Consider the following 26,031-nt stretch of genomic DNA (forward strand, 5'->3'; position numbering starts at 1 on the left):
TGTGACGTGAACTCGGGTTTGTCTGGAGTGGAGGTTGGATGCACAGTCAGCAGGAGCAGAGAAGGAATTGGACTTGTTTGTGTTCGGCAGTGGGTTGGGGAGAAAAATGAAAGAAACAGCCACCGACATTAGAGCGAGGCTCCTGCTGTACTTCCCGTCTCCCTCCGTGTGTGTGTATGTTTTTTAACAGTTTTAGAAATTAGTATTTTAAAGGCATTGGGGTTTTAAAGGAGTGCTGGAGACGGGGAGTTCTTAAAGTATTGGTTTTATTGTTGTTTTTAGTAAGCCCTTTATCTGCGATTGTGTTGTGCAGCACTGCACTTTGTTTTTCAATTATAATTGGACTACCTCACAGTCTTGCACCAGGGCCCAGTATGGCGCCGGTGTCGTAACCAATAGTGCCTCCCTGAATGATATTGTCTTTTTGCTAACTGCACATGCGCAAAACATTGAAGACATGCGCAGAGCAGAAGAATAGGGGAAGTAGTATTGTACAGTGTTTGTCATGAAAATTAATGGAATACGGCGAAAACATAAAAAAACAGAAGCCTCATCCACGGCATTGCTTGTTGATTTATTTATATAAATTAAGGTTTTTATGAGGTTCTCTTGTAACATTTAAAAAAATTAAAATCACAGTATTGGCCTACTAAATAACAGACTACGTCCACCAAGAAGTATATACCATTTTAGTGTTGAAAATAAAACATGACGATTTATATTAATAAACGAATTTCAGTTTACAATCTCTTCTTGATGAAAGTCCGTTACACATCCAACGATTTTAATGCCGCCTTTGCCGTTTTATTTCAAACATTGTATCCATCATTTTTTTCCCTCATTATCCTGATTAGCTGTTTTGAAATTTGAGGGAAAACTAGCAGTTTCCTATTGGGTTGTCAGATTACATTTTGAAATGAAAACATATTTTGAAGCGTTTTGATTTGTTAAGGCTAAATCGAAGTAGCTATTGTACAGGTATAAAACTAACGCAGCTTCAGGTAGGTTCATGGCGCATCTCGACTTGAAGTAAATATAATACATATTTTTCGGCGGGGCAGAAATTATATTATTATCTTTAATAAATCATCACGGTTCTATACAGTTTTGGTGCGTATATAACGCTACATCATGCATTTCCAATGCAGGGTTTATATTACAATTATATGATTTGGATTAGATATCTGACTTCAAAAAATATTTGTTTGCTCGTTCGCCTGTAACTCGTTTGTAAGTGTCAGAGTGGCTAGCATAATCTTTGATAGGTTGTCGGTACGTTTGCAATGTTTGATGTTGAATTGAAAATTAAAACTGGCATTCAGTGTGTTGCAACACAATTTAAAATGTATGTTAGTTTAATACCATTTTGAATTAATAATTATTTTGATAAAAGCAAACATTTTAGCAACCTGTACAACTATAACATCCTGAATGCTATAGTGTAGTTACAAATAAATGAAACGTCGCTTTTTGATTGGTTAAGTATTTAAGTTAAAATATTAAATAGTGAATCATTTTGGGTCATGGGTTCGTTATTCCTGTGTTCATTTGGGTCGTCAATCTAAAAGTTTGTGAAACACTGATCTAGTACACTGTACACAGTGCACTCAGGTTTAGCTAGAACACTTTAGAAGTTTACTGCCCCCCACTAAAGAAAAAGGTAGTCTACTAAAACAGAGCGAACGGACCTTTCTGTAATTATTGACGTGTATGTTTCGCGGTTATCCAATTAGTGATACCTGTAGTAAAATTATATTTGTTTATTACCTTGTCATGTGATTATATACACTGTCACAGATTACTTATTACATACGTGTACTTTGCCCTGTCTCCTTGAGTGAGAATATGTTATCCTAAAAACACACTCCCATGTCTTCCCAAACCCTCGTTCGTAAATTTACAGTCCTCGGCTTCTGGACAAGATCATTAAAGGACTGCGCGTCCCCTGCTCGTGCACCCGCACACTGAGCGCGTACCTGTACCGGTTCATTGGAAATCCGCCTAGTCTCGAAGATCGACCGCATGCATCAGCAGGGTAGGAGGAGGAAATCAGATTTGTTTTATTCATGCATGACATTTGCAGGTAAGTAACGTGACGAGACGTTAAAATACAATACAAAGAAGTACAGCTATTACAATTTACATATGTCAATAAAATACGTGAAGCAATTTTACATACATGTAGATTAGAGGGACTGTTGCTAGCAGGTTGTTATGGAATGTGTCAGTACGTAGAACAATAATTCTAGGCCTTGGAAGAGACATCAAAATGTACAGGTGTTTATGCACGAAAATATTTAATAATACGTTGCAGGGTATGTGCATTTTTTTCTTAAATACAAGGATTGTTTTTTTTTTTAAATTGAGTATTACTAAATTGTTGTGATTTTTAAAGACACAATTTGTAATTGGTGTTCATAAAACACTGCTGCTGGGTTTATTTAGTGGTCCAGATTAATTGTATCTGTAATACTACCTTCTCTTTCAGACCATTGTGAGCTGATGTTTGCTGCTGATAAAAGATGCATCATCATGTAATTAGATCAAAGTGTGCAGATCCATTAATATACCCCTGCTACAGATTCTACCTGAGACTGTTGCATTTTATCTTCTGGCTTCATATACAGCTATTATTATTGTGCGCTGCAGACTTCACTGTAGGTAAGTGATCAGTTTACCTTGAAGTGTGTGAAGTTATATTGCTATTGTTATTATAAAATATTTAATCCTGTCTGTGTATTTAGGCATGTGTGGTCCAGTGCTTAAAGAAAAGGGCTTGTAACCAGGAGGTCCCCGGTTTAAATCCCAGCTCAGCCACTGACTCATTGTATGACCCTGAGCAAGTCACTTAACCTCCTTGTGCTCGGTCTTTTGGGTGAGACGTTGTTGGAAGTGATTCTGCAGCTGATAGTTCACAAACCCTAGTCTCTGTAAGTCACCTTGGATAAAGGTGTCTGCTGAATAAACTAATAATAATAATAATAATAGCTGTAAACAAAATAATGTATAGGCTCATGTTTCTCATTAAGGTCATTGTAGTTTAGCTGTGAAGGATGAATGGAAAAGTGTTTGCTGTACAGCTGTAAATTAACATTTTCTCCATCCATGAATTTACAACTGGTGGTCTATATTCCTAAATGCAAAAGCGTGCTGATAAATTAATTGGATTTGTATGTTTGATACATTCAGAGGCACAAGTTGACCATGGTTCATTCAAAGTTTCTTCGTTGCTGCAGGTAAAACCATTAATTACTGAAACAGGTGACTTGGGAAGCGTGGGAATGGGCACCCTTGAGAGTCAGCTGTCTTAACAGAGTGTTCATTCTATCAAAATGACTGACTTGTGTTGGGTATAATACAGTACATGTTTGGGGGCAGATGAAGAACAAATTAACAAGACGCTCCATAAAGTAAATTATTTAAAAAAAACTTGTGGCTGCACTACATTCATTTTTCAGTTTATTTCTCCCACTGTTGTGGACACAATTCTGCTTTCTAATTTGCTGATGAAGCCGTCTAAAGTGTATTAATTCTATGAAAAACAGCAATCCTAATGGTTTAATCGAACAGATGAAGTAATAGAACAATGACCAAAGAGGTTGAAATGAAGCCCTTAGCTCGTCTTTAGGTCCAAACTTAAAACTACCGGTATTAATAGCATTGCAATTTTTGCTGTTTGGCTATGGAAGTGAAACAGTAGCATAGTCATTGTATTTTGTTCACAGTGGTGAGAATTGTACAGTTCTGACGAGCTCCCATAAATACTGCTCTGAGGGTTAGGTACTTTTGCACATTAAACTCCAGTTCCCTTTCAGTTCAAAGTCGACCACCAACAACATTACGTATGGGATATGCCTGCCTATTGGGTAGGTAATTGCTGAGCTCTCTATACCAGAGCTGCCGATAGGCCCCTTCCTGGGATGATGCACTCTGTCCCGCCCACCAAGGGATTAAAACCGTCATCCTGAGGAAGCCATTTCTCTTTTTCCTTCTCAAGACGGTACAGTAAGACCTGTGTTGAGCTGAACGTGTTGATAGAAAAGAGCTTCTCGAGTCGATTTTATTTCCCTTGCATTTGTGCTGAAAGCTGCCCAGCCCTGGGAGATCCCACTGCGCATGGATCTCCTCAGTCAGACGAGAGGTACTCTTTGGCACCCGGAACCGGGCAGGTTCTGGCTATGGGTTTGGCCCCTGAAAGGGACCGCTGTTTAGCCCTAGGGCTATCAGATGTGGTTGTGGGTACTTTGCAGAAGGCTAGGGTAGACTCCACTAGGTCTGTGTACACCTACAAGTGGAGGTATTTCCTCGCGCCGGCTCTAGTTATAATTAATTGTAATTATCCCATACATAATGTCGTTGGTGGTCGTCTTCGAATTGAAAGGGAACGTTAGGTTACTTACCGTAACCTTGGTTCCCTGAAAAAGAAGACGACCACCAACCACGAGGTTGCATCGGTAGCCCTCACGGGTTCGATGAAAAAAGAGAAATGGCTTCCTCAGGATGACGGTTTTAATCCCTCGGTGGGCGGGACCGAGTGCATCATCCCAGGAAGGGGCCTATCGGCAGCTCTGGTGTAGAGAGCTCAGCAATTACCTACCCAATGGGCAGACATATCCCATACATAATGTTGTTGGTGGTCGTCTTCTCTTTCACGGAACCAGGGTTACAGTAAGTAACCTAACGTTCTATTTATCCACATAAGTAAACGTGTACATGTGTTGATGGCTTCTAATAAATCTGTATAACATGGCATTCCAGATTATTTAAAAAAAGAGTCATGCATGGAAGGGTTCCTTCTTTAGCAAATCTCTCCATTTCATTGTGTTCACCTCAGTTGGTGAGGGGGAGATGTGTGAGCTTGAAAATTAACTGCAAGTCTTTTTCTCTAATGGGAACTAGACTCAGACCTACAGTATGTGGGTTATGCTGTCTCTTGACAAAGATAAAAAAATCACCAAAGATTTTTATTTTTTTTATAGCTGCCTGGCTTAAATCAAACCAGCACTATTACATGGGATGAAGAGACATCTAGGTTAGTGCAAAGCAGTATAAATATAAAGGCCTTGTGCTGCACTGTTGCTCAAACCTTTAACACTGAAAGCTTTCAGTTAGTCCGCTTTTGTTCAAGTCCACCTTTCTGTGAAAGGTGTCTGTATTAAAGTGTTGTGTTGAATTGGCAAGCTAAATTAAGTTTATAGTAATGGGATTTGTGTTTTATCTGTTTGTTTAATCATGGAACATAGGAATATGAAACCAGACATTAAAGGAAACTCAGTGGGGCTTTTTACAATTCATTATAAATGTCTAACATACAGTATTCATTTAGTCGCAAATACACTATCTGAGGTGTGCTTGTTGTAGTTGTCCTCAAGTTCTGACTGCTGTGCAGCAGATCCCAGACATGTTGGGCAGGTGAGGTCTAATGTTGCACACAAAATGACATAGAAACTTGGAAAGCATAGAAAAGATAATTCTTTGATTCCTAGGCTTGAACTAAGACCACACCAGTTTGTTTAACATTTGCTGTCAACAAAATGAAGGAATAACAAAAATGTTTGGTTTGTTGAAGCCATATATAGCATGTGCCTTTTGGGCATCTTTCTAATTTGTTGGCTGGTTTATTTAAATGAAGAGTAGCCTATCCAGGATACTGAGACACAAATGTAATTCTCTCAGAATTGGAATTCCAGTCTCTTGTAAAAACGTATAACCTTAGAACATGTCTTTTATGGTTCTGTTTTGTAGAAGGTCAATGTGAATTATGGCCTTCAGGTGTATGATTTTATTGAGTTTTCCCGTAAAGTACCTTTGAACCATTTAAAATGTGATTCATTTTTTCATGGTCACATTTTAAGCACTTTGTATTATATAGATTAAAGAATATAGCTATAGGAAAAAGAGATATACAGTGTCTAGCCTTAACATAATATGCAGGCTTTTCCAACAAGATAATACAATGGATTAGTTACAGGGCAGTACAAAACACCACAGTTATTAATACCAAGTTTTGTTAGCTACAGATTTTCAGCATTTGATTACTCACTCCTCCTTAGACAGTGAAACACTGGAGGGTTACTGACTATTTTAGTTTTATGGTAATTACACTGCGTCAGGATGTGAGTGGTGTGGATAAGAATATAATGTCCAAACAGAGGGTATATTTACAAGTGTCCTCTGTTTATTTTCAAAACTGTCCTGTGACTGTGGAAGGCCTCTGAATGACATACGGAGAGGTACAAGTTCAGGTGAACAAAAAAGTGCTTTTATTTACAAGGATCACCACAAACAAAAGAAAATCCTGAACAAAAATAAAACTGTACTGTGACTTTAAACAGACTCAGCTGTTTACAACAATGGTCAGCTCACAATGACTCCTGGGCAGGCAGGCACACACAGCAGTAAATCTCAAAACAGCTCAGCTGTTGGTTCAGTCCCGGTAAGGTTGCTGCAGGGCAGGTAACGCTCTTTGGTTGTCTGCGTACCTGTTTAGTCTGCAAGGATTTAAGTTATAAAGGTTTAGTGTGCACAGCGCATGTAGCTTCCTCTCTCCTGGTCCCAGGAACACTTTTGTACACCTTAGTTCCGCCCCCTACTCGATTACCTGGGATTGGAACCAGGTGTACGTTATTCCCATCCACCAACTTCCTAGCAATATTAACCCCATAGTTGCCAAAGCTTGCTGGATGGACAGGTTCCTCCTATTCCCCCTGCTGGTGGGAGATGAGCACAGTGACATCCTTGATATGCACCCAATGAAAATACATTTCATAAAAATTCAGATGCGTAATCTTTTAAATTAAAAAAAGATTATGTGAAAAGTAAAAAAATTGTACGGTTTTGTTGGATATCCAGATCGGCAATTCTGCATCGATCCCGGGTTCCCTGAACATGGAAACAGGACACCGAGCTCAGGTGTGTTCTTTGAAAAGGCTGTTGCACGCTTTCACTGCCTGGAAGGGTACAGGCTGAAAGGCCCTTCGAAGATGGTCTGCGTTCCATACCAGAATGGCTCCATGGGCTGGAAACCAAGTCATAAACCAATGTGCCTACCTGAAGGTGAGAAAGTACTGTTGAAATGGATTCGTTTGCTTTTTCTCATATATGTGACTAGTATTTTTGTTTTATATTTTTTCTTGGTCCAGCAAATATCCCTTGATGCAGCTGCTGACATAGATCATGGAACTACTGGTGCAGTACCCAGGGAAACGCATACATTTTATTAATTTCATTATATTTTTTGCATTGCAAGGTTGTGTATTAAACACTAAATTTCAAGTTATTAAAACTGACACGGTGCAAGTCATAAAAGCACTTGGCATATATGAAAATAACATTATGATATACTACGAGTAATTCTAATAGCTTTTATGTCGATATTCTCTATTCTCATTGTCATGCATTTTTGCCTGCATTATCCCTTTCTGGGAATAATTACATTATTCACATATCGGATTCTTTAGTTAACCTGGTAGCACCAAATAGGAAGATATTTTGATAAGATAGAGAGTGACACAGGAATGAAACTTCAGTCCTGTCCAATCTTGTCCTGTCAAATGTTCCTGTCCCATCCCATGAAAGAGTAATCATGTCCAATCCTGTCCTGTCCAAATTTTTCCCACCCCGTAACTTTTTTTTTTTAATCCTGTCCCATGTGATAAACAGAGATCAACTATTTGGAGGTACAGATATTTTCGTATTCATGTATAAAATGAGGGTTTATAGGGTCTTGCATTAAACACTACCGGTATACTACTAGTAATTTGTTTTTAGTTTTTGGTTTTCAGAAAAATATACAGTGCAAGCACAGGGTCTTGAAGACCCTGTGCTTGCACTGTATTTGTAATGTATAAATTCGGTAATATATAATATATAAATTTGGTAATATAAAAACAACTGTTTAGAGTTTTGTGCGGCATTTTCAGTTTCTAAATCGGTTACCAAGCAACCCAATCTCTTTACCAAGCACCCCAGCTTGGTAAAGAGATTTTAGTATGTCAATGCCACAATAAACTGTCAATGAAATAGTGTTACAAACCATTAATTCATTAAAAAAACATGGTATTGAAATAGTATTTCATAAATGTTCAAGGAGTATCCATCATGTATTTGTTTATTTAGTAAAAATTGTAGTATTATACATACCCCTTCAACGTAGCGCCGAAGCAGTACCTCTGAGAAATAGTGACATCTCTGCATTATGATTAGCACATCCATAATATACTGTACATATGTATATAGAGAGAGATATGTTAAATACATGCCAGTAGCAATCCACAGCGTTCGGTTATTCTGCTAGTATCAATAATTCATGTATCAATCTGTTAAACTTAAGGGTTTTAATTAACCATTCTGCATTGCCAAGACGCTGATTCTCTGCGGACATCTGCTGTCCCTCTGGTCCGTCCGCGTTGGTGTGTCGGTGTCTCTCTCCGAGTTTGAACCTCTCCGAGTTTGATTCGGAGGCATACGACTCGAATTGATATGGGAGACAATTCCTGTATTCTCTCTCTACATCAGATCCATCACTACATAATTCACATTCATAAGAGGTGTCTGAAACTGATAAAATTAGGCTACTCTCACTTTCACTGTCGCTGTCATCCATACTGGCAGATGCAAGGAGCCTGAGCTCAGTCTCCTGGCCCCACACCAGGAAATGTAGATCACCCTCTGTGTATTTCTGGGTATTATTTGATTCATTGTAGCGCGATTAAACGTTATTTGGTAAAATTAATGTGATTATATGTTCAAGTGAGACCTGTTAATATTATTTTGTATGTTTATGGTAACAGTCAAGTTCCATGTCGTAGGCTCTTTTACGACTTTAAAGAGCAAAAAAACACTCTTCCTGTCTGCTGGTGGCAGAGTAGTCCCGTTCCTTCCCATTCCCGGAAGCTTAAATCCCGTTCTTGCCCGTCCTGAGAGGTTTATTTTTTTTTATTTTCCGGTCCCACCCGTTGCCGTGAGCTTCACTCCTGTACCATCCCATCCCGCAAAATTTAACACCGTTTTTGCCTCAGAACCTTTTTATTCAAATACGTAAATGCAATTTGAAAACTACAGCCTAACAGAGCACCCCTCTCTTCCATGTTGGTCTGCAGTACTATGGAATTGTTTGCACAATCAGTCACAGCTATCCACATGCTGCCATTTGCAGTTAAAATACATGTTTTTTTGGTCCAATATTTCTTTTACAAAAGAAAGAATGCTAAAAACAGTAAAATGGTCCCCACCTTGAAAAAGGTGCTATAAATCTGTTTAACTCAATTAGCAAACATCTTTACCAAAGATATACTGTACCTTACCTACTTAGGTAGTCCAAGACGGGTACTAATCAGGGTCTGAGATATCAGCCAGTATATGCTTAAACCGTTTCTGTAAACAGTTGTTTATTGTTTAAACTATCATGTATTTTCAAACTTAAAGTAAATTTAACTTTCTAGTTTCACACATTAACTTTTACAGCCTTATTTAAATTTAGATCTTCAATTAAAATATGCATTTATGAATATATTTATCTGTTATATTATACAAAATACAGTTTCTGCTTTTGTAAAAAGTCTTTGAATTTGCTATATCGATTTACAGATTGTCTAGTTCCATATATTGAAGATGCTGAAATTTATAACAAGACCTACAGACCTGGAGATAAATTGATAATCACCTGCCACGAAGGATTCCAGATCCGCTACCCTGACACGGATAACATGGTCTCAATCTGTCAAGATGATGGAACCTGGGATAGCCTGCCCATTTGTCAAGGTGCAGTATTGTTTGGATGTGGAACACTTCTGTAGTTATTAACACAGTGATTCTCATCAAGCAGAACAATCTTGGCATGGTTATAGTATTTTATACACTGCTGCATTATTTTTGGACCTACAATATACCTTGAAACACTAAATCATTATTTTGACAGACCACAGCAAAAATGGATGTGTGGATGTTTTTGAAAAGAATGTTACATTTTAAAAACAGTACCACTATCCTTATAGCTATAATTTCAAAAAGGACCAGATAACTATGATAAATGTGTGTATTTAATGATAACCCTGCATAAAATGACAGAAACAGAAACCTGCAGTTTAGGGACTTGCCACACAGTGGAGCCATTTACTGTTCTGAACACAAACTACTGTATATTACAGGGACAACAGCACTTTACCTAGTGTCCATAATTTACCATGTCGATAACATTTTAGACTTAGAAGCAGCAAATATTAATACTTTTGATATGAAATGTGACAATAAAATAAGTGCAGGTTTTAATGAGATTATGTTTCGTATTTTATTCCTCATTCAAACACAAACATAAATCAGAAACTGATGAATATCATATCTTGAGAATTCATTTCATCCCAAATTTTTAAACACTTTAAGCAATAATTGTCTTTAATTAATGGAACCATCTCAGTCTCCCATACTTAAATGCAGTTAAATATAGGTACGGCAGATTAAAGTTTTACATTGTATTTAAACTTAGTAAATTGGAATTAAGAATATACATTTTTCATTATAAGATGTGGATTCTCAATGCCATTCACTTTTACTTGGATTCTAAATCTGGTTATCCTTCAATAACACAACAATACAGTTTCAATAAGGGTCCATTGACAGCATTTTGACAGCAGCCTGTTACTGAACTGACAATGACTCGTTCAGTTGAAGTCAGTCTAAGAGCAAAGGCAGTAGATACCTCATTTATTATTATTATTATTATTAAAGGGGAAATACCAATATGTCATATTAATTAGACCACTAAAGACTGTCTTGTATATTTGAATGGCCCTGTTATCCCTTGAGTTGTGCTGTAATGTGTTTACAGAAACCAAAAGTATTGAAAACAAAATTGGGTGTCTTATCAATTAATGTAACTGTGACAGATCTAAATACCGCCATCACTGAAATCATTAAAATAGGAAGCTCCTTGGCTTATATTTTTCTGACAAATGTGCACTGTTAGATTTTTTTAATGATATAATCAACTGAAATGACCTTGAACTACAGTGATTAAAAAATGAAAAGCAACTTCTCCACAATGATATTAGTGTTTTATGTATCTGAGGACACCACCCGAGTTCTATATTTGGTTTAAGGTAGCTGACTGCAGTAATCTAAATTCCAGTGAAGCAGTGCGTTCTGAAAATAGTTTAATTTTGCACTGTAGGCTTTTTTAAACTGTTCATTCCATTTAGTAGTAACTGTGCTGATGCAGTTTTTTTTTCTTTCTTTTTGTGAACAATTATGTTGATTTGATTTCTTTTCCCCACCCTTTGGGAATAGGGAAATGGGGGAAACATTACAATTTAAAAAAGTCACATTAATACAGAAATACAAATAATAATATGCACTTAATCCTACTCAAACAACTGTGCCACTATAACAGGGATATTCCCCAGTGAGGCCAATGTATGTTTCATCTGGTCGAAAAACTGTGCGTCTGTAAGATATTTGGTGCAATACAGACCTGTACGTTATTCAGCACCGTAGTAACATAGCAGAATCTCCCCTCTGAATCATTATCTTGGAGACGAATTTTGAGGTACAACTTATTCTCTTGGCAAGAATAGGTCACCCCTATGTTTATTCTGAGTAGAGGAATATGCAATTACCTTGTAATGTTTATTTTGAAAACACGCAACATCACTTGAAACCAAATGAGTTTCCTGCAAACATGCAATATCAATCTTTTTTTCTTAAGAGGTAATCTAAGCACTGTGCTCTCTTGATAGTATGATTGGCCCCTTGTAAACTCCAGGAGTTAATGACAACACTAGCCATGGTCCAAGATGGGAATAAAAACCAGGGAGAGTGAACAAGTAAAAGACATAGCACTCAGAAAACAAAGGTGTGACATGGAGAAAGATCACCGGCACTCATCTTATAGCAATATCCTATAGGCAGTAGCATAGTAATGACAAAAACACAGTAAAATAAACAGAGAAGGTAGTGTGGTTACAAAAATTTACAATGATAAAGAAGAGAGCCAGAGGGAGCACACTGTATATCGTAAATCTCAAGCCAGTTAACAGCTGTACTCCCTCTCACGCGCTGATTCCGCTCCCTATCTACCCCCCCAAATCCCAGCCTCCCCTTTCCTACTTCCATCTCTCCAGCTAACCCCCCCCCCCCCCAATCAATCCAACAATTGTCATTGTGAACTAGACTACCCTGAGGGGGCTTGTTGTGAGCTAAACTATCTTGTGAGTAGGAAAAAATAACTTAAAATTGAACAACTGTAAACTGCCCTGTGATTTTTGCTAGTGCATTGCTGTAACAAGTGAACATCTCGTTGGCTAAAATAAAAACTGCTTCAGCAAGAAGATATTTAATTTGCTCTGTGTTATTGTGCAATGCGTGCGTAACTGTTATACTGATAACAGTATGATATTAATGCTTTGTTTTTATTTGTTTTGTATATTTGTTTGTGATGTGCTGTACGAAATAAAACAAACAATAATTCTAAGCGCCTATGTATATTGCAGCTAAGGCATGTGCAGTTAGACTGTAAAAATGGGGAGCCAACTCCAGGACCGCGATATATTCCGAATCCGCAGTATCGCGAGGGGCGATATAACAAGGGGTGGGTGTAATTTGAGTACAGATTGTCACCAACTATAACATTATCGCCACAGGTAGTAATAAAGATTGTGGAAATAACACAGCCACGTATCCAAATTTATTAATAATGAACCTCAGTAGTATTCTTAATACTGTTATCATACCCGCTGCAGTGTAGCTACCCCTTTGAGGACCTTGCATAATGACTAGCTCAGTGTCAAGAAACAACAAGTGTACTGTAAATGTGCAGACCTGAGGGTCACTGTCAGTTATAGAAGGAGTAAGATGTTTCCACTTCCATACCATGAAGGTACGAAAAGTAGTAATCTGGAGCAAAGTTAGTTCATCAATACCGCCATTACATCCGGACCAAGCGATGAGAAGCACAGGGCCCTGCGTGCAGAGGGATCAGTAGACCCCATTGTATCCTGAAAAGGTTAAGCAAAAAAAGAAAAGTAGTGAAAGACAGACGGTCCCCTCCATGATTGACTTTCAAGATAACTGGATGCACCAAGAAGTTGTCCACTCCCTGGGAGCGAAGCTTCACTGTCACTTCACCAAAGGCCCTCCTCTTCATGGCGGTGATAGCAGAGTAATCCACATATAAAGAGAGCTTTTTTCCCTGCACGATGATCAGAGAGGATTTTCAAGCAGCCTGGAGGAGTCATTGTCGATCAGTGTAACGAAGGCATTGAAATATCATGGTGCAGGTTTATTGTAATCTATTGCACGATTGCTTTTTAAGCTATATGCCCATGCAATGTTTTTATTGATTTATTTCTGCACTTTGTTCGATACAGCTATATTCAGAACAAAAACGCATCAGCATGACAACCGTCTGGATTGAGCTAAGTAGGGTACATCTCTGGGGTTTTCAAGTGGGCACCTTCCATCCTCAGTGTTTCGTCGACTAGCCCACGACACCTCAAGAGGGCTCGACGGTGATTCTGGCGTCCCAGCATCACCCCCCTCCGTCCCCCACTCAACTCAGCCCAGCTTACTTACCTGTCCCCAGCCAGAATCTTTCCGTCTCAACCACAGCCAGTTGCTGCTCCTCTCTGCTGCTTCAGATAAGTTCTTCACTGTGCGACGCAACTCTTGGCCACTGAATCCGACGTCTCTGAGAAACCGGGTTGTAGAGTGTGCCACAAATCCTCGACAACCCACTTCCACTGGGTAAACCCGGACTCTCCATCCTCGCTGTTCCGCTTCAGTGGCTAGTTGAGCATACCGCAGTTTCTTCCTCTCATACGCCTCATCTACAGCATCCTCCCATGGCACTGTTAACTCTACCAGGTGAACAAGGCGTGCTGATCCAGACCACAAGACAATATCTGGTCGAAGGTTAGTGGTGGCAATCTCAGGTGGAAAAATAAGACGTTGACCAACATCTGCCAGCATATTCCAGTCTCTAGCAGCTTCCAGTTGTCCTGGGCGAGGATTGGTTTTAACATCTTTTCTTGGTGGTTGCTCTCCTGGGCGGAGGAATGTTGTCTTTTGTGTGTAATGTTTTGATGGAACAGGTGGCAACTTATTGGTCATGTTACGCTTGTCTTCCAATGCTAAGGCCAAACATCGCAGCACCTGGTCATGGCGCCAAGTAAACCGTCCTTGGCTAAGAGCCACCTTACATCCTGTCAAAATGTGCCTCAATGTTGCAGGTGATGAACACAAAGGACATGAGGGATCCTCTCCTACCCAGAGGTTTAGGTTCTGTGGTGATGAGAGAACATCATATGTTGACCTGATGAGGAAACTGATCCTGCTCTGTTCCATTGACCATAGGTCTGGCCAGCCAATCTTGCGTTGTTCCACACTCTCCCATCTCATCCATTCTCCCTGTTTGGCCTGGGAAATGGCCTTTATACACCTCATCCTCTCCTCCTGCTTTTGCACCTCGTTGACTACCAGCTTCCTTCTTTGAGCTGGGGCTGCCTTGTGCCATGTAGGAGGAGTTGAACTGAAACCAAGACCCCCTCTTCCATGCTGAACTTGCCCCATGATATCACCAATTCGAAGGGCAGCCTTTGCATCTTCCACAGCTTTCTTTGCCGCCCACTTTCTTCCAGTTTTCAACACAGGTGCCGCCTCCCTTACGCATTTATCGCGTGACTCTACTAATGTCATTTCCAATCTGACCTTGGCGCACTTAAACTCCTCGGTTAGAGCAGAGACTGGTAGCTGCAGTATTCCTTTACCATAAAGTCCCACTCTGCTGAGGCAGCGATTATACTGTAAATCACTTTCACGAATCAACCCCCAAATGTAGTCTCCCATCATGTTCTCGTTATACTGTCCTTGGTAGCGGCATTCAAAGTCCAGTATAACCTGGTGGAAGCGCTCGCCTTGCTCCTCCGAGTACGCTCCCATGTTCTCCTTCAATTTATCAAGATGAGCCTCAAGGCTATGGACTTTGAGGGACATCCTACAGCCCATTGTGCCGTAGTTCTTCACCAGAGTCTCAACCAGCTCCACATAGTTTTCGGCCTTGTGATTGCCCAGGAAGCCCCGAACCACTGCGACAAAGCTGTTCCAAGCCGCTTTCTCCTTACTAGTGAGCTTCTTGGGGAATTCATTGCACTCCAGGATCTTCTTTATCTGTGGTCCAACGAAGACACCGGCTTTGACCTTTGCCTCAGACAGCTTAGGGAAGAAGTCTTGAAGGTACTTGAAGGCTACTGACTCCTTATCTAGAGCTCTGACAAATTGTTTCATAAGGCCCAATTTGATGTGCAGTGGTGGCATCAGCACCTTCCGGGGGTCCACCAGTGGCTCCCACTTGACGTTGTTCCTCCCCACAGAGAACTCGGTCCGCTGTGGCCAGTCCCGCCTGTGGTAGTGCGCCTTGGTGTCCCTGCTGTCCCAAAGGCAAAGATAGCAGGGAAACTTGGTAAAACCGCCTTGGAGACCCATCAGGAATGCCACCATTGCAGCCTCTTGATGCCATCTCAGAAAAATGCAGATATGTATCCACTTAGGCAGCTGGAACTAAACTGAACTGGTGGGCTTAAGGCCCCTGTATTTATACTACTGTTGATATTACTGGAAAGTTCTAGAAAGTTCTAGAAGTTACTCCAAGTTTACTCAGCACTGAATCTATCTGGAATGTTCTGGAAAATAGGTAAATTTCAAAATACCACTGTCCTGGTCACAAAAGCAAAGTTTGTGGGGAATAATAGCCATTTTCTATACTTTTGAGGCATAAGCAATTAGGAAATAACACTTACTACCCAGGAACAAAAAAAAATTGTTACACGGTGTTATACAAAAGCCCAAAGAACATTTTCAGAGACTGGTCTGACTTTCTCTTTATAGCATTCATACTTTCTTGTGGAAGTTTATTTCTTAAAGATAATGTACTGTCATTGGTAACCTGAAAAGCAGGTTCCTATTCAAATTTTATTGTTAGTAGGATGGGGGAAAAGGGAAATGGTTGAAGAAAATGAATGCTTGTATAAAAAAAAACTGATAGGTGAAATCGTTATTTATTTATTTATTTAATAATGGGGGGTAATGTACCTTAAAGAGTAAGTAGCTTCAAATGCAATTGTAATTGATTTGTTACATGTCCTCAGTTGCTCCATTATTGAGTTATTTATATCTAAATCCACATTTACCTGACTTCAAGCTATTCTGTAGGAGAGTTGAAAGTTCACCCAAAACCGCTTGGAATGTTTGCAAACACCATTAGTCTAAAAAAAAATAAATAAATAAAAAACAGTGAAATTATATTTTAAGGTGCTATAATAATATGGTTTTAAAATACAAGATGTTAGGGGTTTGAGATTTAATTCAACACCCTAGTAGTAAACCTGAAGATCTCATTTTTCAGTATTACAGGTCTTTGCTCTTTTCCATTACTCGGTTATTGTGCAAGAGGCTGTGGTTGCTTCATGTACCGGACACCACTTTGACATATTTGAAATAAATTGCATTTTAGTGGTGATCAGTGATGATACCAATGCTGTTGACATGGGTCACTGTTAAGATATTTTTACATTTATTTTAGCAAGACATGTTATATAATCATTTGTTCCAAAGATTAAAATAAAAACTGTTATACACTGTATATTTAAGAAATGATGTGACACCTTCACTAATATTAAGTCTTCCTCTATAGGATGTTTGAGGCCTTCAGTTCCTTCTCACAGCTACATCAACGTATCTGAAACCGAGTTCTCAGTCCCGATGGGAACAGTTGTGCGCTACCAGTGTTTTCCTGGATACGAACTGGATGGGGTAGAGATCCTGGAATGCATGTACAACCTGATCTGGTCTGAGAGCCCACCGAGGTGCCTTGATGTCGAAGGTAACTGTTAACAAAATAGTGGCACAGACCTTGTACTGGTGAACCGGTGGGGCTTTAAATCATCTGTAGAGGTCACACAGAGGCATTCTTCTTGCTCTGGTTGGCTCTCTAGTCACAACTGAAGCAGCTCTGTGATACTTTCCGATTTAAAAGTGGCCTGATTTACATGCAGTTTTGAAACTCCAAATTCTGCCTCCTTGTTATGAGTGTCACACAGCACGCACATACTGTACCATGCATGACAGCTGTTGAAATTACCCCCGGCAAGCTTCTTTGACCAAACAGGAATAAATAAGGAGACAAGGGGGCTTTCGGTTTAGAGACCTCTTTATTCAGTATGTTGTTTTTTAATTTATTTGATACCATTTGTTCACTGTTTCAAATTATTGCCATTTGCAGGTGATCCCTAAAATGATGGTGCTTTATAATTCTGTTGTTTTATAAGGAAGATTATAAGCAAAAAAATACCACAGCTGTGTAACAGGGGTTTGTTACATGTGTGGATCATCACTGAATGATACTGAGAGACACAGAGCATTGGGTGTTGACACGCTGCACAGGCGCGCAAATTTAATACACAAGTACTGACACTAAGGTACCAGCAATGGTAGCCCAAGTGTCAAATTTAATAGAGAAAATAAAAGAAGACAAAGCTAAAAATAAGAGTTTGCCACACAAGGCGAGCACTAGTCTCACTAAAAGAAACGTCCCACACTAGTCTCACTAAAAGAAACGTCCCACTCCAGGAAATTACTATGCTACGAAAACCCTCCTCTATACACTGTTTGGGATCATCCTCCCCTAAACTAACCTACTTCTGGGCTTCCAGAGTCCCAGATTTATAACACATTGTATAAAGATACTAAAAGATATTAAAAGGTGCTGCAAAATATCTGTATTTAAAGAAAAACTTAAAATAAAGCAGATTTCAAGTAAAAACATTCAGTTTGTAGGAACTGATAGTTTGCTGTTTCCATTTTCCCATCTGGTTGGGAAGTGTATGTTAAGAATTCTATTAACGCCTGTATTCAATTAAAATTAAGAGATAATGGCATTCCTGTGGCATGTTACGAAGTAAGCAGTTGTTTTAGAACAGATATCATTAATTGGTATCATCTCTCAGATGTGCTTTATTTGCTGTTCTCTATGGAATAATAACAAACTGGTTGATATCAACAGAAAACAGTGGGAGAGCAGTGTCTAGTTATTTTGTAAACTTAGCCATTTAGCCAGATAATAACATTGAGGAAACAGCCAAGTAAAAATAATAATAATAATAAAGTAACCAGAAGTGATTTATCATTATGGCATCTGAGAGATTGTTTGACAAACTCAATTAGCAATAGCTGGCTGTTCTCATGCTGTATAAGGATAGTGCACTGATAGTGTAAGGATTACTGCCTACATTGTAAAACAGGTAGCACAGCAATAATGATCCATGATGTGGTACAGAAAATCCAGAACACTTGTTATATGTGTTTTTTTTTTTTTTTGAGGACAGATCTTAAAGCACTGTGCACTAGAGCGGACATTTTGAAAATAGCTCTTTAAGGCCTTGTACACTTTACATTTAGTACTGTACATTAGGAAGACATTTTACTTGCATTATTATTATTATTATTATTATTATTATTATTATTATTATTATTATTATTATTTTATTTTCAGTTTGTCCCCTACCTCCAGTGGTGGAACATGGAGACTACATTTGTCATCCACAGCCCTGTGACAGATACAATCATGGCACTGTGGTAGAGTTCCACTGTGACCCTGGATACACTCTGGCTAATGACTACAAGTATATCACCTGTCTGTATGGGCAGTGGTTTCCTAACATCCAGGTATATTGTGTTAAATCAGGTAGGTATAACAATATAAGTATATAACGAGTAATTTTAAATTATAATAAACACACAACATACGCCTAAAAAGAAAACTAATACTATTACGTCCATGACCAGTTTTTTTTAATAAGTATGTAAATTTTATCCCTGTTAACTGCTAAATTACCCCAAAAATGTGTATAGTGCCTGAGCCTAAGAGAAAGCCCTGTTAGTGATATTAAGAGGGATTTTTCAAGACGGGGTGATTTGACAGACAAAATACCAGATTTCATATTAAGTGCGTATTTTTAATATTGATAAATGTGTTTAGTAGTGTTAAGTTATATATGCTGATTATACAGCAAAACAGCAACTTTTATATCAGTAAGCAGGAGGTACATATTAAACTAAGAATTTCAGTGCATGAAGAGCCTTTCACTTTGAATAATTAGTTTTTCACACCTTTTTACTGGTTTATAAATACTTTTGGGGGTCTGTTTTCAAATCATTTAGTCCAATCTTGAACTCCTATTTAAAAAAAAAAATAATAATAAAAAAATAACATGACATAAATGAAATACAACTTTTGAGTGCTTGAGACTTGCATTACATAGTTGTCTGGTTTATGGTTTGCAGTATGGAATAAACACTTTATTATTCATTTCTTAACAGACACCCTTATCCAGGGTGACTTACAGTGGTTACAAGATATCACATTATTTTTACATACAATTACATTCTTTTTTACATACAATTACTCATTTATACAGTTGGGTTTTTACTGGAGCAATCTAGGTAAAGTACCTTGCTCAAGGGTAGAGCAGCAGTGTCCTGCACCTGGGATTGAACCCACGACCCTCCAGTCAAGAGTCCAGAGCCCTAACCACTACTCCACACTGCTGCCCTGCTTTAACAATATACCCCTCGGGCTAGATTCTCTGAGCTGTTTTCTCAAAATTGGCATTGCAAGCCTCGAAATTAAATATCGGAGTTGTTTTTTATTAATTTTAGAATTGTGTGGTTTTTTATTTTTTTCTTTTAGAAAGAAATTAGAATTATGAAAATGTAGCATAAATAGCTATGAGAATCTAAACCCTTTGTGTCATATGATTCCTCTCTGGACCGTATGACACATAATGCTTTTTTACAAGACCCCTAAATTTACTCCAGTGTGCAAACATGGCAACAGTACAAAACTAGTGACTCCAAAATCCACCTATTAATGTTTCTTACTAGTTTTGTAACATTTCTGATGTATTCCTTTTTAACCTTTAACATCCATTGAGTGTTCTTTCTTCCAGACCAGTTGATAAATGTCTTCACTTTTTCAGAGCAGTCCTGGCCAGCCACCCAGGAAAACCTCCTGACCACATGGAAAGTAGTTGCCTTCACAGCCACCAGCGTCCTGCTATTACTACTGTTTGTCATTCTAGCCAAGGTGTTTCAAACGAAGTTCAAGGCACGATGTCAGTCAAGGTGCGTTTATTGTGTCATAGATGTTGAAAGATTAGAGATGGTTGGAGTTATTTATTACCACTGTTAATAGGCAACCAATGTTACTATGCATACTAACAGAGCTAATTTATTTGCTGAGTGCAATAAGATGGGTGATGACTAGATACACATTATGAATCATATAATTCACCTTGTATGCTAATTGCTTACTTACTGTCGGCAAGTTTATATTTTCCACAATTAGGTGCATCAGAGCTATTAATAAATTGAATGGATTTGAATCTCCCAGAACACTCGCACACTTGATATTTGATGCAATAAATTGTATGAATTTTGAAAAAGAATGCAATTCAGTAATGCAAAAAGTGATTACATATGTTTAAAGGACTGAACACACCAATTATATACATTTTAAATGAGTGTATATAGCTATAAAGCCAAAATAAATAGCAAGTGGGCCTGTTAATTTTATGTAACACACTATATAACTCTGTGTATATATAGTAAATATGGACTGGAGAGGAGGCTAATAGTGAGAAACTATGGCCCCCAAGGGAAGAACTATACTTCCCAACAGGGGACTATAATGCCCTATAGTTCTTTCCGAGGGGGCCTATAGTTTCCCACTATGAGCCGAGGTCCATATTTGTTTTATGAATCCGTCAAGAACGTAATGTTTTTTAAAATGAATGTTCTCCCCCTGCATCAATTTTTTTTAGTTTCATGCTGCCTCTCACTCCCCCCCTGTTGGATATATATAATATATATATATATATTCGTTTTTTTACTCCAACAATGTATATTGCTTTAACATTTGTTGATTGGGTCAAGATCTATATTCAGTTTTTTGTATTTCAGTTACAGTATTTTTTTATGATATTTTCCACAGAGATGGACAGCAAGGTCCAAATGATCCTAATGTTTTAGTAGTGGATGGAATCCCAGTAATGCTGCCTTCTTATGATGAAGCTGTGAATAGCGGTAATATCATGCCGCCAAGCTTCCCGCCCCCTGCTGGTCAAGGGGAATCCCTACATTCAGAGGACCAGGGCCCTCCTGCCTATCCGGGTTATGTTGAAAACAACAGTGCCATACAACCAGAAGCCAGTGAATATGAAGCTTGTGAGAGCTTCTATGATTCTTCTGAGCAGCTTCAAAGTATATGTCCTTCATTCACATGTCCTGGGGGACTGAACAACCTTTCAGAAAGAACAAATGTGATAACTTCAATAGCAGACACTACTTCCACAAGTCCAAGTATTGACATTGCAGATGGTAAGTTTTTACACTATAAAATTGTTATTTTAAGCAAGTCCTTACTGGACAACAATGGCAACTGAACCAAATAAATCATAGAAAACAGCTGTGTAAATATAGTGGACTCTTTTCATAAAGCTTAAAGGCCTTTTAAAAGGACTGTTTTTTTTTTTAAAACCTTTTCAGAATATTTTCTTAGGTCAAACAGTGATTTCAAATAGAAAATGAAACTAATAATCAATTTTTGAAACAGTTGGAAAAAGGTTTCATGAACTACAAACTTCATTCAGTTAATCAAAATGGGCTTTAGAAAGTCCATAGCAAAATATTAATCTAAACAGCCCATAAAGTTTTGGGTAATAGGACCTCGTACCTGTCTACCATTGATATGGCCAGCGGTTAAAACAATATGGTCAGTGACATGGTTAACCAGTGCTTTCAGAAATACTTTTAACCCCCTCTAAAACAATTAAAATTCTTCACAAATAGAAAACTTGGTTTAAGGGCTTTAAAAACATTCCTGAAAAGAGTCTATAGTTCTGTGAATAGTGCCCATTAGCAGAAGTAAAGTGGAATGATGATTACACATAAGCTACCATGTGACACAAATCAAGAAATATTATTAGTAGATGTTTTTTTTTAATATGTTTTTATTTATAAATTTAGTCATTGCCAATTATTTTTATTATTTTCTCCCCAATTTGGAATTATGTAATATCAACTTCAATTTAAATATACTCAGAACATAACAGTGAGCACTGTAATATCAACATGGGCACACTTGCAAAAATGTTAATATTTGGTTTACAGTGTTATCAGTTGATAGGACTGCTAACAGTCAATTATAACAGTTAAGAAAATGGATTGTAAGATTTACAGCCATATTCCTTATTAAGGTTTCCCACAGTAAAAGCATAGAAACGTTTAAACATTGCTTTCCCCCCCCCCCCTAAGAACAGGTACCCCCATTTAGATTCAGATGACAACATTATTTGTCGTTGTTGGTTTTGCAAATCACGGCTTCTAGTGATGCCATGTGGTGGGAGACGGAGAGTTTTGACTGAAGTCCAGACTGCCAGATCTGTTCATATCCTGGAATCTTGCACCTGTTTTGTTCACTGTTGAATCTAAATGGCATCTGTCCACTAATGATCGACATGTTCAAGTATGAACAGCCTAGGGAGAATTTTACTTAATTCAACATCACTTAAAAATTCAGCTTTGGAGGGCATGCACTTATGTATGGAGTGGAGAAAGCCATCACACCTATCTTAATGTGCTTCCAAGGGCTGGATCTATAGCTCTATGTACATAGAAAAAGTTTTGGACTCTGTAGTAAGACGATTTGATAGTGCAAATGGCCCATAGTTTGTTCTTATGCAAGATGATACCGATTGTAAGGGATTTTCTTGAGCAGGAGACTATAGAGGTCATGAACTGGTCAGCAAGAAGTCCAGCCCTTAATCCCATAGAACACTTTTGGAACTTTCTAGGATGTTGTGTTTGTTGGTGTTCTAATGCTCCATATGATATCTGAGAGCCTGGTATTGCACTGACTGAAGAATGTGACAGGATCCCCCAAGAAGTCATCTGCTGCCTGAATAGATGCATCACCCGTCGATGTGGAGATTGCATCAGAGGAGCCCATACTCAGTACTAAGACATTCATATGGACCATTATCAAATTGTATGAATAATTGATCTCCAGAAACCGTCACTATAGGCATTTTGAATTCCATGGGTGTTAATAAAATTAATGTTAATTTCAGTATGTAGAATTATCCCTTGAAATACTCTAATTTGATTTTGGAAAAAATTCAAGTTTGAAGTTTGCTCCTTTTATTTATTTTTATTAATGTATATTTGCAAATAAGAATCTCCAACTAATAACTTGGGAAAATAATGTACTTGCTTTTTCTTTTTGATAGAGAATAGCCCAGAGCCATTTAATAATTATTCAAATGTATATTTACATTTATTTTGAAATATTCACAAAAAGCTTATCAAATTGTGGTATAGAAGCACAATTTATATATATATATATATATATATATATATATATATATATATATATATATATATATATATATATATATATATATAAAATAGTATTTTTTATTTTGAGACCTCTGAGTTTATTTTAAATAGATAACACATTTTATAGGTCCCCTAAATCTCCTAAACTAAAGTGTACTAATTCACATTAATGTATCTTTATTAATTTCTTTCCAGAAATCCCACTTGTAGATGAAGACTGTTAATCTTTCATCATTTAAACAGAGGACTACATAAGGAAAGTATACCAGTCTATGGGACACAAGTCTAAGAACACACTCTTTGTGGTCAAAAGAAATCATCACTTTACTCCAGTTTTGTCAACATGTGATTAGTCTGATTATGCGCTAGACTATTTTTCTTTCTTTCCCAACATCAGCACTTAATGACTTTTGCTAAAGATGTTGACAAATTTGACAGCTATCACCATCCTGCAAGATCAGTGCACAAAAAGAGCATGGATGTAAATGGAAGCAAAATAAATGTTTGTAATATACGTGCACTTCCAACAAGGATCACCTTCAGCAATTCATAAATCTGAAATAATTCTTGAAGTTAATTTCTTTGTTTATTATTAACAATTTTCATACCAGCAGAGTCCTTATGAGATTCAAGACATAATTTCCAAGGATGTGCCTAGTGCAGAAATAACAATTACATATAAATACGTCTGTTAAAACCCTATATAAAGAAAGCAAGCTTTTAAATCACAACCAAACTCTAAAGCACTGTAGATCCTGCAGAATCCTCAACTGGACTTGAGACTCTTATACATAGCAGCTGCTGCCCATCACAACTCCTTTATTAAAGGCTGGTTTGTAAGATGTCAAAAGAAATGTCATTTTAGTCATTACCTGGCTAATTCCAAAGATGTCAATGGAATGAACTATTGAAAGTAAAGAACATTTAAAAAGTAAGCAGTTTCAAATGACACTTACTTATTTTATGTCTGAGTTGAGGTGCAGTTCTAGTTACCTGCTGTGGACTCGTGTAACGTAGACTAGATGATCCAAAGTGTATATTAGTGTAGACACCAGGCTCATCTTGTGTAGAGGTGTGTGTATTATAAGAAAAACTGAGAGCGCTAGATGGTGCTCTCTTACGTCAATAAAGAAATTGACTGATCTTTCCTACATTAGACATGTCTATCTCCTGCACCTGGAACTGAAGAGCAATTCATGAAAGCTCCCCAACAAAAACTAATAAACAACAACAAACAAATGTAGGTGCTGTAAGTGCAATGTGATCCACTCGGTGATAAGAAACATCACTGGATTGGTAACAGAACTGTAGAAAAAGAAACCAGAAACCAGAAACCGGAATCTGCTGAACAGGCTCTTTAATGTTCAGAAGACACACCTCTTGAGTAAAAATTACCCATTCAGAATGTGAGACAGCAACATGATCCTCATAGCAAGGAGAGAGTTGTGTATTGTGTAAATGTCCACACAATAATGAAGATTTCAAGTGCAAGCACTGTTTTTATATGCTTTGATTTTAACAATGAATGGTATTGAACCACTTAAAATGGATAAGTTAATGAGAATGAAAACTAAAGCATGAATGTTTGTGATATGTTCAAAGTATTGCTTTGATTTATACTGAAATTTATGTACCATATTTTATAAGAGTAGTAGAAAATAAAAAAAATGTTTTGCACCATCGAAAGATGTAATGTAAAAACAAATATCCACTCTTAATTACAAAATGTTATCACTGCTGGTCAGGTTAAGAATTGACTACAAATTATTAAGAAAAATAAAGTAATTTATTTGAACGCACCATGTATCCATGTTTTTAATGCATCATATTATTGTATTAAATAAATATCACTGATGGGAGTGAGTTATTCAAATATCTGCATTTAATGCATTATAGCTTATTCTGGAATAAAATGTCATATAGTTATGTAACCTTTCAACTTAGCTCCCTACAGTATAAACCTATAGTTTATATTGTACAACTAGTGTTGAATAATTTTTTTTTCATATTCAATGCTTCAGAGTAAATGTTCTCTTTTTTACAAGATCTCCTTTTGGAATCTACCTTGCATTTATTCAAATCCAATGACAGGAAGACTGGCAAATTGTACAAATTACACCATGTTGCTAGGATGTAGAGCTTGACCTACAGAAAGTCATTCTCTGAATGCAGCTGTTTAATTTTAGGTTTAATTGTTGTTCATATATTGTACTTATGAAAAGAATACCCCATGTGGTTACTTCAGCTATTCAGTGTATTCTCTATTTATATGCCCTCAGACTTCCCATTCACATTACAGAGAATTCATATGTTGTACTGGACAAATATACTGACCATCAGAAGAAACGTATCCCTTCTATTTGAGCATCAAAAGAAACTTATCACTTATATTTGGATAAAATTCACTAGATGTGATCGAAAAATGACTTTGTGTGTTGATTAACAATTGACAACATGAAGATGCTGCAAACTGATCTGGTCTCCCAATTCGTGGTCTGTCATTGACAGAGTGTGTCTGGTTATACCGTCTCGCCAGGTTTGAAATTGCTGGCTGTGAACACCCAAGACGGCAAGCCACAGTACGCTGCC

At 37.7% G+C, this 26,031-nt stretch overlaps 1 protein-coding gene across 4 annotated transcripts; it reads left to right on the forward strand.

Moving 5' to 3' along the window:
* susd4 (sushi domain containing 4) lies at positions 1–25,237 on the forward strand. 4 transcript variants are annotated; one of them, XM_059024275.1, is made up of 9 exons: positions 1–168; positions 2,489–2,661; positions 6,853–7,056; positions 9,589–9,762; positions 16,682–16,870; positions 18,539–18,730; positions 20,025–20,169; positions 21,038–21,423; positions 23,638–25,237. In XM_059024275.1, exons 2-9 carry the CDS (start codon positions 2,523–2,525, stop codon positions 23,664–23,666), a joined length of 1,458 nt encoding a protein of 485 aa, XP_058880258.1. In that variant the 5' UTR covers positions 1–168; positions 2,489–2,522; the 3' UTR covers positions 23,667–25,237. The 4 variants fall into 4 exon arrangements, with proteins under 4 accessions (XP_058880258.1, XP_033859890.3, XP_034777108.2 ...); XM_034003999.3 differs by lacking the exon at positions 1–168 and adding an exon at positions 1,910–2,083; XM_034921217.2 differs by lacking the exon at positions 1–168 and adding an exon at positions 1,910–2,083 and having other exon boundaries at positions 18,539–18,711; positions 20,030–20,169.
* The last annotated feature ends 794 nt before the right edge of the window (positions 25,238–26,031 follow it).

Source organism: Acipenser ruthenus, chromosome 5 (assembly GCF_902713425.1).
Source record: "Acipenser ruthenus chromosome 5, fAciRut3.2 maternal haplotype, whole genome shotgun sequence".
In the NCBI taxonomy this organism is placed as follows: Eukaryota; Metazoa; Chordata; class Actinopteri; order Acipenseriformes; family Acipenseridae; genus Acipenser; species Acipenser ruthenus.

Coding starts and splice junctions, on each gene's coding strand:
- susd4 (XM_059024275.1), top strand. CDS start 2,523: ATGCATCATCATGTAATTAGATCAAAGTGTGCAGATCCATTAATATAC. Junction 7,057..9,588: donor ACCAATGTGCCTACCTGAAG/GTGAGAAAGTAC, acceptor ATCGATTTACAG/ATTGTCTAGTTCCATATATT. Junction 18,731..20,024: donor GGTATATTGTGTTAAATCAG/GTAGGTATAACA, acceptor TCACTTTTTCAG/AGCAGTCCTGGCCAGCCACC.